Source organism: Canis lupus, chromosome 7, assembly GCF_011100685.1.
Source record: "Canis lupus familiaris isolate Mischka breed German Shepherd chromosome 7, alternate assembly UU_Cfam_GSD_1.0, whole genome shotgun sequence".
NCBI lineage: Eukaryota > Metazoa > Chordata > Mammalia > Carnivora > Canidae > Canis > Canis lupus.
The window spans coordinates 44346367-44362712 of NC_049228.1; the positions used below are offsets into that span (position 1 = coordinate 44346367).

General features: G+C 43.0%; 2 protein-coding genes across 14 annotated transcripts in view; one reads left to right on the plus strand and one right to left on the minus strand.

Moving 5' to 3' along the window:
- HDHD2 (haloacid dehalogenase like hydrolase domain containing 2) overlaps nt 1-9343 on the plus strand; it is a 36306-nt gene extending 26963 nt beyond the window's left edge. For 4 of the 5 annotated variants that reach the window (XM_038543354.1, XM_038543356.1, XM_038543357.1 and 1 more), the window contains 3 exons: nt 1240-1456; nt 3926-3989; nt 7976-9343. In XM_038543354.1, coding sequence (XP_038399282.1) covers nt 1240-1456; nt 3926-3989; nt 7976-8091 — 397 coding nt within the window. In that variant the 3' untranslated portion in view covers nt 8092-9343. The remainder of the gene's footprint in view (nt 1-1239; nt 1457-3925; nt 3990-7975) is intronic. The other variant, XM_038543355.1, reaches the window with a different exon arrangement.
- The window catches only part of KATNAL2 (katanin catalytic subunit A1 like 2), a 91739-nt gene continuing 82916 nt past the window's right edge, over nt 7524-16346 (minus strand). For 4 of the 9 annotated variants that reach the window (XM_038543344.1, XM_038543342.1, XM_038543348.1 and 1 more), the window contains 3 exons: nt 15901-16003; nt 15264-15383; nt 9771-11229 (listed from right to left, as the gene is read on the minus strand). In XM_038543344.1, the coding sequence (XP_038399272.1) occupies nt 11129-11229; nt 15264-15383; nt 15901-16003 (324 nt within the window). In that variant the 3' untranslated portion in view covers nt 9771-11128. The other 5 variants (XM_038543347.1, XM_038543349.1, XM_038543346.1 and 2 more) reach the window with 3 other exon arrangements.

The following is a 16346-nucleotide window of genomic DNA, read 5'->3' on the forward strand; positions in this document are numbered from 1 at the left end:
TGAAGGATCCATCCTGTGCTGTGAGCAATTCATAGTAACTAACAATAAGGCCCTGTAATAGTCCAGTATTGGTTTTTACTTAATAAAATATTTAATCATAAATGTCTGAATTCTGCATCTCCCACAGGAAGGCATTTCTGTGCCCACTGACAAGGATAATTTAGCAGTTTCATAGTTGAGCGCTTAATTACTCATAATTGTGAAGGGTAAGATGTGATGAATTCCTCCTCAATGGACATACTAAATATTTTAACTAAGGAGATGACTTAAAGTAAATTAAGCTAGTGAGATCATTTATTACATTGGTTAAAAGCAGTTTAAGAAATCTATCCTGTCCCACATTCCATTAGATGAGAATACGTGCATGATTGTTCCTGCTCTGTGACATGTGCAGGCTGCACTGTTGGGATGGAAGGCAGGTGTTTGGGGATGGGGGTTGGGAAGAGAGTATGAAGAAGTTGGTGTGGTTTTCTGGATTTGTGCTGTTAGGTTTTGCCTGAGTCACTCATGAGGATCCTTAGCTATATGTGGAGTTTGGTTCTCAAACTAATGGGAACATCCTTTATGTCCTTTTGGTTGGTCTGAGAGCATTTGTCCTACATCAGAACAAAGGAAAGGACTTGACAGCAGGGTCTCCCTTAAACCTTGTTGGTGCATTCTTCAGGGAAGATGGTCTGAAGCAGTCAGAGGTAGAATGAAGAGGTAAAGGTACAAGCAGAATGTATTTGTAAAATGCTTTTTCTAAATTTCTGAATAAGAAAGAAACTTATATTTTGGAGTAGAGGAAAGAGGGATCCAGGTATTTCCGGAGTTATTAGCTGAATATGTCAGCTACAGTTACGTCGTATTGTAAAAGGCTCCAGAGCCCTCCTGCTTACCATTAGGGAAGGTTGAAACAACTTGTCTCATTAAGTTAAGCTTCATCCCTTGAGTGTCTTATTTAGCTTTACTTCTCTTCGTTCTCTTTCCCCAGTGATTTGGGTAAAGTATCTGAAAACCACTAAAGGTAAAAGGTTGAAGCAATCCCAAATTTAATAATCTATCACCTTTTCTTCGCGTATCTGAGTGTAATTCCCAGCAGTTCTTCGCGAATTCATTAGAAGACAGCAAGTCATTAAAAGTTAATAAGAAACTATTTGTTTCCGTGAGTGTGAATAAAACCACTTTGTGAGTCTGACATTCTTTTCCAGCCACAAAAGCCTTGCTTTTAGCCAATTTCCATTTTCTCTGTCTCCATAGCTTACTCCTGGATGGGGCACCTCTGATAGCAATCCACAAAGCCAGATATTACAAGAGGAAAGATGGCCTAGCCCTGGGGCCTGGACCATTTGTGACAGCTTTGGAGTATGCCACAGACACCAAAGCCACAGTAGTGGGGAAACCAGAGAAAACATTCTTTTTGGAAGCATTGCGGGACACTGGCTGTGAACCTGAGGAGGCCATCATGATAGGAGATGTAAGTAGTAAAGCCCAGGAAATGCCCAGAGCTTACCTGTCACGCTGGGAAGAGCCAACTTGGAAGTACTGCTTTGAAACACTAGCAGACTCTTACAGCAGCTATCAGATGGTAGTAATTGGGTACCTATAAACAGCTTACCAGAAGATGGTTAGTGATATTCTTCTAAAGAATTGAAATTTTGAGGGACGCCTGGGTGGCTCAGTGGTTGAGCGTCTGCCTTCCACTCGGCATGATCCCAGGATCCTGGGATCAGGTTCTGCATCTGACTCCCCTCAGGGAGCCTGCTTCTCCCTCTGCCTGTGTCTCTGCCTCTCTCTCTCTCTCTGTGTCTCTCATGAATAATTTTTTTAATCTTAAAAAAAATTGAAATTTTGATTATTTCTGACATTGTTCATAGTGTGATAAGATATATGTACAATCAAAAGGCCATTAAATGCAAGTCAATTAAGTGCTTTATTTTTTTTTAATTAAGTGCTTTATATATCTATTGGAAGAAAACTTTACACAAATTTAAATTTTTTTGAGTGTTACATATGCAGGGAGCAATGTATACCTACAGAATTCTATTATTATTGATTTTTTTCCTAGTATATGCTTTATAGAAGAACTTCCCAGTCAGTGTGCCACAAATAGCTCCAGATATTGATTGCCTCAGCTCTCTGAGTGGTAGGGCTGGACCTGGATGATGGGAGGCTCTAGCCAGTGACCTCTGGCCATGAGCACCTTACCAGTTTTCCCCAGCATCCTGGGAAAACATTATTTTCTGCATGTGCCATGAGGGGAAAAGAGCTAGAAAGCACACTGCCTGTGGCAAGGATTATATTTCAATTTTAAGTAAATCCATTAGGCTAGAAGGGACCATGGAGGTTGTCTGTTCCAAACCTTGTCATTTGATAGACTAGGATGCAGAGGCCCAGAGAGGTAAAGCTCCTTGCCTAAATTCCCACAGCTAATTAGTGGCACAGCTGGAAGTGGAATTCAAGGCTCTGGACTTCCTCCAAAAAAATTCTGGATCCCTTGCTTGTTTCACTTGTATATAGTGCAGACACATCCTGGTGCTCATTTCCACTCCCTTACTCATGAACCCAAATAGGATAGTCACTAACCTTGATGTTGCTTTGAGAAACCATCTTTTCAGTCATCTTTTCCTCTTGGCAAACCTTTAACTAACTTTCCTGGGCAAATGTGTGTTTGAAGAAGTGGAGACGTCAGAATTCTTTATCTCAGGAGTTACCAGTGTTGGGACAGGGTGGAGAGAGGCACATGGTGGAAGTGTTCAGCTGCATGGAAGGTTTTTGTTATCCCAGAGATGGTGGGTTTTCCCTCCCTTTCCTTGCCCACTTTTTCCCACCTTCCTTCTTCCTTCCTTCCTTCTCCCCCATCTCTGCTGTTTCACTAGGACAAGTTTAGATGCAATGCAAGGTAGTAAGTTAGACCTTAAATGAAGATCTAACTTTGATACTCTAAAACTCATTTCCAGGGTCTATTGTTGAATTATATTAATGATTTTTGCTGTTGAGGAAAAGAGTTCTTCAGGCATGGTCTGAATGAGTCCTGTCTATAAAGTGCTGTAAAGACATAAGATGGCAGGATTGATTTTCTTTCTCTCCCTTTCTTTCTTTCTTTCTTTCTTTCTTTCTTGGGGGGAGGGAAAGGGGTAAAGGGGGAGAGAGAATCCCTAAGCAGACTCCATGCCCAGCACAGAGCCTGGCATCTGACACAGGGCTTGATCTTACAACCTTGAGATCTTGAGCCAAAATCAAGAATCAGATGTTCAAACCAGCTGAGCCACCCAGGCACCCCCAAGGGCTGATTTTCTTGGTATTTCTTCCAGTCCTTGGATTTTTATTAACTCGTGTTTATCATTGCAGTCAAACAAGCATATTCATCTTATCTTGGGTAAGAAGTGGAAAGAGGAGGTGCCTTTCTAACCGATCTGTTCTATCCAAGAGTGAAGAGAATCTCAGTATTCTGATTTTGCTTGATCTTATGTTTGAGGGACGACTGGCTGGACTGGCTGGAAAGTAAGGATAGTGTGTTACATGGGCTGCAGCAGAGCTGTCTTCTGAATGCAGTCCATTCACAGTCTGCAGTTGGATCATTCCCCTTCAAAGCTGCCAAATGAACAGAATGCTTTTTCCCATGATCTATTTTAAGAGGAGACAGATGTACGTGAGGAAAACATGAACCGTAGATGCACTCTTTGTGTTTGATCACTAGAATTAGACTACATTAGACTACTCTGTTGTACACTTTCCACTTCTCCAACACCTCCTTTTCCAGATGGCATGCTTCCTCAGATGGTTCCATGTGGACTTACCTCCTATTCCCCTCTTGTATTTTAAGAAAAGATAATGCCATCACAGTTTGCCATCCCAGCCTAATCAGTCAACTATCAATTGATAGGGTTTTGGTGACAAGCTAACTGAAGACAGTGAACTAAATGCTTTCTTTATGCTTTCCTAGGACTGCAGGGATGATGTTGGTGGAGCTCAGAATGTTGGCATGCTGGGCATCTTAGTAAAAACTGGTATGTATCTTCTGTATAAGCTTTCTCTAAAGCAAGATGGTAAAACACACGGTTGCGTAAAGAACAGTCTGCAGAAATGACAAAGCCCACTGGGCACATTCATTCTCTTTCTGTCACAAAGCAAAAATAAAATGGGCTCAGGATCTCAGCAAAAAAAAACATTGTGGGAAGGCCGGTGCTGCATAAAACTAGGAAGATGAGAGAGTTTAGAGGTCATTTTAAAACTTAACCAGAGGGGCACCGGGGTGGCTCAGTGGTTGAGCAGTCTGCCTTCGGCTCAGGGCGTGATCCCAGGGTCGTGGGATAGAGTCCCACATCAGGCTGCACACAGAGGGCCTGCTTCTCCCTCTGCCTGTGTCTCTGCCTTTCTCTGTGTCTCATGAATAAATAAAATCTTTAAAAAAATAAAAATAAAACTTACCCAGAGATATTCATGCTGGTCGACAATTAGTATTTATATGATTTTTCTTGATACACAAATCACCACATTGAACGGACCAAAGACCACTGACTTTGTGATACTCTATAAGAGTATCTCTCTCTCTCTCTCTTTTTTTTTTTTTTTTTTTTTTTTTGGTGCCAGCTGTAAGATAGTAGGAACTAGTAGGCTAAGGGATCTGATACTTTCTGTTGAACATTTGCATTTTTTTAAAAAAATCACACAAAAAACTATTATCTTTCATTATCTTTCACTTACTGTTTTAGGAATTATTTCCTGTTCCAAAATTAGGTATACTCTTTGTAGCCCCTCAAAGTAAATTTAAGGTAAGAGCAGGAATGTACTGGGGAGGACTGAGCTAATACAGTATTATGACTCCAGAGGACCCATTAGTGTTCTGGGTCCTGCCTTCAGTGTGCAATGACTAGCTGTGCAAGGGCATGTGGCTGGTTTCATATAATGCAAGTGAAATCATTTAAGAGGTTTTTCCTAAAAACGAAGATTTAAAGTTTCAGAAGAGCCACAATATGGAAATTTTTTAGAAAAAGTACATTTACTCCTGACATTTATTCAAGAAAATGTGGTTGCATAAAAGCTATTTTAAATTTAAAAATAGAAACAAAGCGTAGCTCCAGCTACCATTGAATAAGAAGTATTTGGCAAGGCCCTGTATGAACAGAGTTCAGACTATGCCAGGGTTCAGAGGGAATTGTTGGAGCCTTGCAGATAGTGGTTCCAGTCATTCCAGAATGAATGGTGTGTTTATTGACATTTCTCAGTCAAAATGATTAGCACCATCCCGAAAACATTACTACCCTTTGATGTCAGCAAAAAAGAGGAAGTATCAAGAAAAACTCCATAAAAGTCACACTCATCATCCCTCACTCTATCTTAATTTTCAAATTGCTGCCATTCAGTATTTTCTGGTCACCAAGGAAATCTTCAGACAACTATTTTTCCTCTTGTGTATTAGTCCTGTAAACATTTCTTCTCTTTAGCTCACATAATTAAGGGTTTATACTAAGCATTAAAACCATCCTAGGCCAGTGTCTTGTAGGCTCTGCTCCCCCTCCCCTTGGCTGGCCTCTGTGGCTGCTCCCTTTTCTGACTGGCAGGTGATTGTGATCAGCCTGTCACAGAGCCATCCAGTTAGTCTTAGAGAAGCCAGCAACATCACACAGCCAAACTGAAAATGTATCACCAATAAAGCAGCTGAGTCCAGCGCAGGGAAATAGGCCTATTTGTCCTGTTGGTGTCTGGTCAGAAAAAATCCCAAGTAAGCCCACTGTTCTAAAGGCACGCAAAATGGCTGGCTCCGTTGATAAATTTGAGCAAGTACTAGGCTTCCCAATGTTGAAAATTATTGTAAGGATTTTAATCTAGTCCATAAGTGCTTCTTGTGGATGCTCTTAAGCAATTTTGTTTCACCATGAGTAGCACACGGTAGAAGCTCGGTATACACTTGCCCAGTGATTTATTAATAAAGATTTGCGACTAGTGCTACCCAGAATTTGTTTGTTTAGCATGTAAAACAGTCACTTAGAAAAGATGGAGTCATCCTTTATCTAATATCATCAGAATGGCTTCCTGTCTCCCCTTCTGCTCAGCATCTATTCATCCAGGAAAGCACAGACTGCCACAGTGAGTGAGGCAGTGAGTGGTGGCAGCCTGCTTCATCCACTGAGCCCACATTAGTGAGCACCTGCTTTATGCCAGACACCATTTGAGGTGCTGGAACTCTCACACCTATATAAGGCACTGTGTCAATGTGTACTTTGTAAAAGTCCCCACTTGCAGGCCTAGACAGTAAAAGCATTCTGTAAGCCCTTATCTTCGTGGCCAAGAAACTTGACTTTCACATACACTCCCTTAGGCCACTGAATCCAGGAAGTAGGTATGTGACTTATATATGAAACCAGTAGTTAGTGACATATACGAGACTAAGTAGAAATGTGGCAAGAGTTTGTACTAAATGGAATTTAAGCTTGAGAAAAAACTAGCAGCAGAGTTTTCTGTGTGGCCCATACTGTGGACAGGTGTCTTGAGGATGTTAAGGTGAGTGAGGCAGATACTCATTACCTTTATACATTTGATGCTGGCTCCATTCCTGTAGGAATTCACAGTAAGACAAGATGCAGTGCATCTGGTGTGAAATGGGCTTTTCAGGCTTTCTGTTTGCTGGGCAAAGCCTCATAAAGAGGTAGGTAAAGGATGGTGGGAACTGTAGGAAACAGTGGGTCTGTTGTTAGGGGAGCTGGATTTAGGCAGAGAGTGCTGGAGAATGCAGAGGGAGAAGTGGCAGAGATCACAGAAAAAGGGATGAAAGAGCAAAGAGAAGGGGAAGTGCAGAGGCAGGCCAAGAGGCTATAGAGCACTTGGCCTTGTTCCCCAGGACTTCAGCTGAAGCAGTCTGCCTGCCTGCCTGCCTGCCTGCCTTAAAAAAATTGTGGAATGTTCACCACATGTTAGTCATTATGTTTGGTGCTGGGAATGAATACATTGGGGAAAATAACATAGTCCCTGCTTTCAGAGAACTCACAGACATTAAAGGATAAATATGTAATTGCAACACATTATAAATATTGTGGAGGCAAAGAACAGGGTGCTGAGAGAGAGAATAACCGGGAGGAGATCTTATGGGGATGGGAATATGGAGTTTGGCCTGAAGCATGCAGAGGGAAGTGGGGTGAGAAGCCTATTGCCAGCAAAGGAGATGGCAGGTGTGAAGGTCCTCAGAGAGCCAGGTCCCGTCCAGGACTGCAGTCTTGTGGAAGCACACCCAGAGGGTGGGGGGGTGCTGGGCCAGATGACAAAGGGCAGTGGTAGGGATTTGCACTCTTTCTGAAGGGCAGTGGGACCCATTAAGGGTATTGAAATAGGGACCTTCATCATCAGATTTACATTTGTAAAAGTTGTCTGTGACCACTGTGTGGAAGGGTTCCTCTCAGTGCAGGGGTGCTTGGGTCTGTGTCCCACATTCCAGAGCTTGGGGAAGACTTAAGCATTGTACTTGCCCTGCGGTGCCCTGCTGGACAGACTGTCCTGCCTGGCCCAGGCCTGAGTGCATGCATCACTTTCTATCCTCACCCCTGGGTGCTCATTCATCAGACTCACAGGATCCTTACATAGCAGCAGCACATGCTGTTTCCAGTCACCCTCAGGAGCTGACAAAGCCTCCGCCCTGTGGTGTCCCGGCTTCCTGTGAAAAGCATTAATTCAGTCACCATGCCTATCTTTAGGGCTGTTGGGGAAGAAGATGATTTCCCCAGCTGTGGATATCTGAAAGAAACTTTAGCTGCCAGCTGCCCTGGCCCTGTGAGTGTCTGTTGTGAAAGACCAGAGTCCTGGGAAAATGCTGCATGTGAGATTTCTTTGAATTGCCTCATTGCATCTGAAAGCTTCAATAAGAGATGCTTCGGAAGATGGGGAGCCCCTGATTCTCCAGTACTTGCCAGGGTGGTTCTGTGGTGGCCCAGGTGCTCATGGGATGTGATTAATGTGGCATTCTAGCAGGAGCCTTTGTTCACTGGCTTTACTTTCATTTCAGGGAAATACCGAGCAGCAGATGAAGAAAAAATTAATCCGCCTCCTTACTTAACTTGTGAGAGCTTCCCTCATGCTGTGGACCACATTCTGCAGCATCTACTGTCTTCCTCTGTGTGAATCAGAAGCAACTGGAGATGTATCTTTTCATTGTTCAGAATGAACCCCTCCCCATCTCCACGCCAGCATAGATCGACAGGGACCAGCACTCCTCTATTGTGCATTAATTAGAAAGAAAGGTATTGAATTGCAGCCAGCCACTACGCCTTGCTTATCCCTTTTATTTTGCAAAAGAAGATGAGAAAGGGGAAGCTATGATTTTCTACCATTCCTTTTAAAATATTCATCAGGTTAGTCAGGGCTGGGAGGGAGAGCCTACTGCAGGGTGTCGTCGTGTTCTTTGCTGTCTCCTCACTGGGACAGTGGGAGTGGGGAGTGTTCAGATTGTGAATAAAATTGAGTGGCGTTTTTAAATTATAAAATAATGTGTTGAAAAGTACATTAGGCTGTAGTTTTAATATTAAGTTCAACTGTGAAATCCATCAGAAGTGCCAAGTGGAATGAATACAAGTCAGAAGAAGCAAAATAAATTGTCCTTTAGCCCAAGTGATCAAGTGAATTTGCCTTAATGGATGTTGAAAACCAGATTATCTACTGTATTATTCCCAGCACGGGTGACTTCTTTTTCTCTTCATTAGCCAGAGATGACTAATTTAAATTTAGAACCTGATTTTAATTTAAAATAATATTTCCATTAATAACCTATTCATTGCAGATACCTATTATACTGTGTAACAGTTGTTTTGGAAATTTTATGTAAAATTAAAACTATCAGTATTTTACAGATGTTTTAATTAGACATTGTTATTAACAGGAACAGTGCAGAAACTAAAATCAAGCCTTTAATGTCTTATAGACCATGCATTTTTGAAGTTAGCGTCCACCAGGGTCCTATTAACTGTACATTTGCAAGATTTCATTATTTTTGCCTCTGACACTATGGGAAAAATCTTTGAGAAGCTATTGGGACAGATTCAAGCTTTTATGTACTTGGTTACTACAGCTGTAAAATGAAATCTCGTCTGGTAGCATGGATTATTCTTCTCGTGTTAGACCCACCAAAATGAAGGGGACTAAGTAGGTAATGATTTTCCTAGTGCATTTGCATACTGTGATAATCCTGGGCCTTGGCAATTGTTTTACAGGACTCTTGGGCATTGAATTATTAGCATGTAATTGTACATCATTGTGGCGTTCACCTTATTGAAGCACACACCGATGTTAATGAGCTTCGGGCTTTGATGCTTGTTTAGAGATCAGCTTGATCTTGGACGGCAGAGAGCAAAGCTAAATAAATGGCAGCTCCCTCTCCTTTTGGTGGTCTTTTGATCACTCTGTTCTTGTCTCTGCAGATGCCCTGACTTAGTACTAACACAGCCTAGAGTGCAAAGGACAGATGTGATAGGACTGCCACCACAGATCCGAAGCATGAGTGGAATGGCCAGGAGCATAAGTTTGGGGGCCTGGGCAGCAGTTACACAGCTCTGTGCCCCCTTGGGCAAGTCACCTAAGCTCTCACACCCCTGTAAAATGGAGACAGTGCCAGCACCCACCACGTAGGCTTGTGGTGAGGGTTAAATGCATGACCAGGGTCTTAAGTATTGAGAGTAGAATCAGGCAGATGCTGAGTGCTGTGTGTTTTGGGGTGGACGTAGCAGGACTGTCCACACTGAGTGATCTGAAAAGTCTCGATAGAATTCATCTCAAAAGTCAGTTCAATGGGGAAAGTCTTCCTGGGGATTAAAAAGAAAGAGACACTGTACTCCATTTAAACTCGCACACGCAGAGGCAGGCACATAGAGAAGCTCAGAGTGCAGGTAGAGCATGCTGCTTGTGCCTGATGGATGTCCTGCATTCAGCTTGGGCCTGTACCTGGGTGCCTGGGTCAATGATTCCTTGGCTCAAGCACCATTGAGTGCTGGTTGCTACGTGCTAAGTGCCATGCTAGGAAGTAATCAAGTGTACAAGAGAAGGATTTTACCCTGAGGACCCTTACTAGTGGAGGAGCTAGGCAGAACACACAAGATGGTATTAGTACTCCAGTGGCCTTCCTCTGAGATGTCCGCCTGACTGCAGGTGGAATGAGGCGTCCCCACCTTCGTGCTCTCATAGCACTTATTACATTACACTTCGCTACTCACACGTCCCTTCTCCCTACCAGACAGGACAGTGTCTCGTTCTTCCTATACCTCCTGCAACCCAGTTAGGCACTCAGGTGGTTACGGAACCAATACAAACTAGTAAATGCTACAGGAATTTAATGTTAGAAGGTATAGTGATGAGTAGGAAGGAGAAAAATTTCATTTTGGATTCGTTTCCCATAGGAGAGGCCACATTAGACACTCGGAGATAAGGGATCTGATGCTCTAGAGACAGGTTAGAGCTAAAGCAAGGAAGCAGACATCACTGATGCGCCAGAACTCAAACAGTGACAGGAATAGGTAAGATCATGTGAGAATAAGGTCCCCAGCCAAGAAAAAGGCTTCTTTCCTCCATTCTAGTTTGGCTGTATTTAACAAACACAGAGCTTGTTAGCTGACCTGTCCACGGTGAGCTTCAGGAAGATAAATAAAAATCTTGTTTTAGATCCAGGTTACTATAAACATTGCCAGCACAGCCGGTTGGTCTGCCTTGGGCTTCATGGAGGATATTTAATAACTGAAGTACCTGAAAGACTTCGTTTTTCCAGCCATCCCATTTAAAGCGCTTTCCTGTGGTATGACCTCAGGGACAGTGTTTGCATCATTTTTAGTACAATCCTCTCTTAGGCCCAGAAGAGGCACCAAGTGCCATTTTGGAACTGGTAAGGGTAGTAGAGAACACTCACTAGTCAAGAGCGGATTACTGAGCATCTGCTCTAAGCCAGGGGTGTGCTGGGTGTGGAAGAAGGCAAAGCATCAGCCCAGTGGTGGAGACATGGTTGTCCCACCACTTCACTCATCCTTCCAGAATTAGCTAGTTGTGCAATAGCTCTTCTACCCACCATTCTGCATCTGTCGGAGCTGATCGGGGCCGTTGGAATACTGTAGTCACTGATGTCAGAAAGTCCCTTGGAAGGATAGTGTCATCACCTCACCCTTAATCTCACACTTAGAAATTATTGTACCGGAAAGTCAAAAACACACCTGCATGGGTTATGTTCATTTGGTTTGGGATCAGTAGTGGTTCCTGAAGAATGAAACTGAAATCCTTGGGCACCTACAATAAAGAATTTTTAAAACACTAATCTATTTCACTAAAATACTCCACCTTAACCAGCAGAATCCCTTTTTCATATTAGCAGATGCTTGCATAAAGCCATGTTTGTGTTATCAGGTTCCTTTGGCATAAGTCACAAAAACTTTTCTTTTACATAAACTAGGACCTTTGCTGACTTTTATTAGGCCAGCCATCAAGGCCTGTCACCATGAAGCATGCTGCTTTGTTTAAGGGACAACCAGAATGAGACACCAGAGCACCAGAAATCATTTATCATTGAAATTATATATCCTTTAAAATCAATTTTGAATACCCTCCTCTTTTCTATGCTTACCTTCACGTCCGACACAACTCAACTCCTGTTTGTTTCACTGGCTAATGCACCTGAGAATACCAAATTATAAATGCCAACTGTGGGTAAGGTACAAAGGAGGACAGCAGAGAGTAGCTCCAGTTATTAAGATGCATATCTTCTAGTTGGGAAATCAAAGCATATAAAAATACACCTGAATAGTCCAGAGGACTCTGACAAGTTCAAAGTATGTTATAGAAGTCCTCTCAGAGAAGTGGTCATGTGCAGTGAACTATGTGCTTTGGAACAATAATCACAGCTTCTAGCCTGTGAAACAGATAAAGCGCTCATTTTAAAGAATGTTGTTTTAAAGGATATTTCATTCAATGGCAGTGACAAAAGTACCACAACCATGGGAGGCTAACGTTTTGAGTAGGGTAAAAAGACAAAACCTACACACAACTACTTAATGCAATAGATCTATGGCTACATGATGAACAGGAAAACGAGGGAGAGGATTATTTCAGATAAGGCTGTGAAGGCTTGATGGTGACGTAAATAAAATGCAGGGACAAGCTACGAATTCTAACAAATACTTAACCTTTGTCGCCAACATCTGGGCATCAAGAGATCTCAAATGCAAATCGGATACTGCTGGTTTTCCTAGGAAGACCAAGATCTGGCAACATTGGGTCATGAGAGCTGTACCACTGCTAGTTATTCAAGTAGTCTCACCCTCTCCATCCCAGCCCTCAGCTCTTCCTTCTCTTATACCCAGCTTACTTTACTCATGTGTTACTATGTTCCAAGTTCCTACAGGCATTGTGACTTCTGCATTTTGACAAAATACCACATGTTGGATGAAGTTAAATTTTCCTCCAACAATAGGCCACGTTCCTATATCCCTATAAACTCGGGTTTACTTCTAATCCACTCTTTAAATAATAGAGACTCTAAACAGAAACTAATATGTCTTAGTTTGTCTCTATTTCTCAGAGCTCCACTAAAATCAAGGTAAAGAAATAAAGAAGGTATAAGCTCAAGGAGAGCCACGAGAGCAGATACCAGTGGACAAGAGGCTATGATAATTTGAAGGGCTGAGAGTGGATGGGTTGTTAACAAAAATCGGCGCAAAGAAAGACAACCCAGACAGCCTGTGGAACCTCAAAGATCCAAGGCTTGGAGACACCAGGTAGAGTGGAGGTGAGGTGTGAGGTAGGTTGAGAAGCAAGGAATTGGTTTGAAGCCGGTAAACAGAATGGTTGGAGCCCCAGAAACTTTCCCAGCTCTGAGCAGCCAGATGCGTACCCCCAGCCAAGGTAGGAGAAAGGAAGTTTATTCTCTAGAAAGGTGGAGCCAAGTAAGGCCTTGGGGAGAGCAGGCATGGTGGTGAGCCCAGGGGAACTCCAGGCCTGAAAATTGGGACTGGGTACATCTCTGCTTATTCTATAATGGTTCCTGGTGCCTTTCTCTTAAAACACCAGGACCAGAGTGTATGGGAATGGAATGGACAGTTTATCCAATATTGCCCACTTGGAAACTAATACTGATAGATATCTGACAGATCTGGGAATGTGCTGCAAAAAATAAGAATAGATACTTCAAAAATCAAGCAAATGATAAAACAAGGCACCTATTAGTGCCTGAAAAGACAAAACCAACATAAAGGGAATGTAATTTTGATTCACTAGTTGGCTCTGCATGAACAGTATGTGTTCTCATAGAAATACTGATTACTGAGTTAACCTAGATGGTGGGGAAAGACCTGTGTATTGGTAGCGACACAGCAGAGGGATGGAAGAGCTACATCTCATTTCATCCAAAGCGGGAAGCCCTTAAATAGTCTATAAAACAGATTTAAAAAGTCACTGAAATAAAAGGACCTGCAAACATACTTGCATAATTATTTGGAGACAAACTTTCTAAGGGAAAGAGGAGTATTGAATATGCAACTCAACAAGATGGAAGTATTACAAAGATGAACTTAGAGATTCTTAAGAGGAATGAAGGAAGGATGTGGAGGCATGCCAGGACATAGTGGTATGTAGGGTTGTATGTGCCATGAGGGATGGCCAAACCCTGCTGATCCTGAATGGTGTAAGGAAAGAGCGGTACGCTAAAAGATGCCAGACGTTGTCAAAAAGCATGCTCTCCCCAGGGGCTGTGTCCTCTGCCCCTTTGCCTGTTCACTTTTAACTACACACACACACAAACTAGAACAAATTAGCAACAATTGAGGTTCTATCCAAGTGAGATCTTGTGAAAACAGAAAGGATGGTAGTGGCCTAACAGCTCCAAGAAATGTCTGCTGACAGCCTGACAAAATGATCCCAAAGCACAGAAAGCAGATGGTCGAAGTTGAACAGAACGGCAGCCTGAGACGTAAATTTCGTGTACAGACTTCTACGTCTGGGGTAGCACTAACGTTGCATAGTGCAACACCATGATCACAAAGAAGTTTAAGTTTAGCCTATACTAAGTTGGGATATCTTTGTTTATTTTTAATTTGTTATATAGATGGTGTATTTTCAGTTTGGCTACATTGCCCAGGAAATGGCATTTTTAAAGGCATTAGAGAATATTCTGCTCAAAATAATCAGTATCCCCCCTAAAGTCCTTGTTTTTGTTTAAAATTAGGGTAAAATCCTTTGGAATATTTAGCTATCCAAAATGCCCCTTTCCTGCAAATTTTTCTTTGGAGGAGGAGTGTGCCTTGCAGGGATGAAGAAAATGAGGTGAGGAAGGGGAAAAGGAGGTGACTACCACAGGTGAGTTCTAGCTGAGAAGAGGGGTGGTGGCATCACTTAGAGACGTGATTATCAGCGGCTGAAAGTAGATGCCTCAAATCATGAGATTCTGAAGGAGATGCTTCCAACTGTTGACAAGCCCCTGAGAAGATGTGGGGGAGCCAAAGAGCAGGGGTGACCTAGGACAGCGATTGTGGAATCTCTGATTCCCCATCCTAAGCTTCAGATCCACTGAGGAGCTGTTCAGTGGGAAGAGGGCCGAGCACATGGGAAGGGGAGAGTCAAAAGATGTTCCTAGGAGCCAGAACTCAGAGGGCTCAGACTGGAAGCTGGTGGGGGGTTGTGGGGACAGCCACCCTGCTACTAGCTCTAGACTCAAGAAGCTCCTGTCCTGAGGTGGATCTGAGACTCTGTGGGTGGGAGCTAGTCTGGTCAGGCTTTGCTGCTGATAAAACTGGTTGGGGTCAGAGTTAGGGAGGGCCGATGAGGTTGCGGATGTTGGCAGAAGAAACACTCTACATGTCCTTCCCTGTGCCCATTCTTAACCACCCTGGAGCCCATCAACTGGGCGGATGGTCTGTCAAGTTCAGCTTCCACTTGGCTCCTCAACTCAGAGCCACTCTGTGCATTCCAACACAACTTCCTAAACTACATCTTTTTCTTCAAAATGAAAACACCAATTCACAAACAAGGAACACTGTAAGAAACTGTTCATCAGAATTGTGCGGGGTCTAGTTGTGAGAAAAGTCTTTGTGTGACTAATAGCATATACACTTGTAAATGACATCTTCAGTATTTTGCTGGCATCAACGACGAAAAATTAACACAAATACCTCTTATTTCCAAAATAGTATAGTTCAAACAAACTCCGTCTTCAAGGATAATTTTTCTGTTCCAATCATTGTTCCTCTGCTTACACTAAGAAATTAGGAGGCCTCTGTGGTTGTCCCTGGCCAGGGCAGGATAAATGTGATTTCATACAGACTCGAACTCACTTTGCCAGGCTGAGTATCTTTGAGTCAGATTCTTTGCTGAAGGCTTGGTGTGAGCTAGCACATCTAAGAAGTCAGCAGTGGTCACTGTATCCAGCTGGATTCCAGGTAAATTGCTGCTCTCTGGATAAAAACACAACAGTAACAGCACAATAATTGACCTTATGGTGATCAGTGCTCTTGAAATGCTAATAGATCTTTTTTTCAAGACAATGCATAATGCAGCATTCTTAATGGTTAATGCGGCAAGGGGCAAGACTAAAGAGAGCTGGGGAAGAAATTCTTTAATGGGCAATTCAGCAACTCAAGCCCAGATAAAAAATATGACTTAAATGCATCATTATCAAAGTAGTGTTTAATAGTTATGGAGTGCCGCAAATGGATCCAGCCCAACATCATAGTGTGCCAAAGAAATAAAAGCCTGAGCCCCAGGGAGTCTATCACCTGGGACAAAGTTGATCCAAAACAGAACAATAGAGGAGAAATGAGTTGAGTACAGGAAGGACAATTTGACCAAAGAATGTTGCAAGTGTGAAGAGCCACCCAAGAACAGGAGCAAGGCTCCATCTGCTGGTCAAAGTTGGGTTTTTTTTTAACACATTCCTCTCCCATAGTACCTTTGCTGTGATCCCGGCCATACCTGATGGATGATTTTCAAGGGCACTGAAGATCTTCCTCATAGGCCGCATGGCTGCTTCCCTGCAGACGAGCTTAATGTCTGAACCTGAGTAGCCCTCCGTCTCCTGAAACAGCCACAGACCAGCTGTTGGTCACTAGCACTAGTTGAGTGCTAGTGGAGATTACGTTCTTATAGGCAAGACCCTGTATGAGAGCCCCTGTTTCAGACCTGTATCTGTCCCCCAGGAACACTACACAAAGATTCCCACAGCTATGATGCTTGTAAGGGGAGAGGCTGCTTACGCGTTTGGATAACCTGAGAAGCTGAGCAATAAAGAAAACTTCCTACCACCATCCGGATATATGCTGTAAGATGCTGGCGGAGAGCAGACCACCCGTGGTAGCCTGATGGGGCCCTTGTGTCCCAACCTAAGGATGATCACATTTGGTAAACACTTCGGTTCTTGT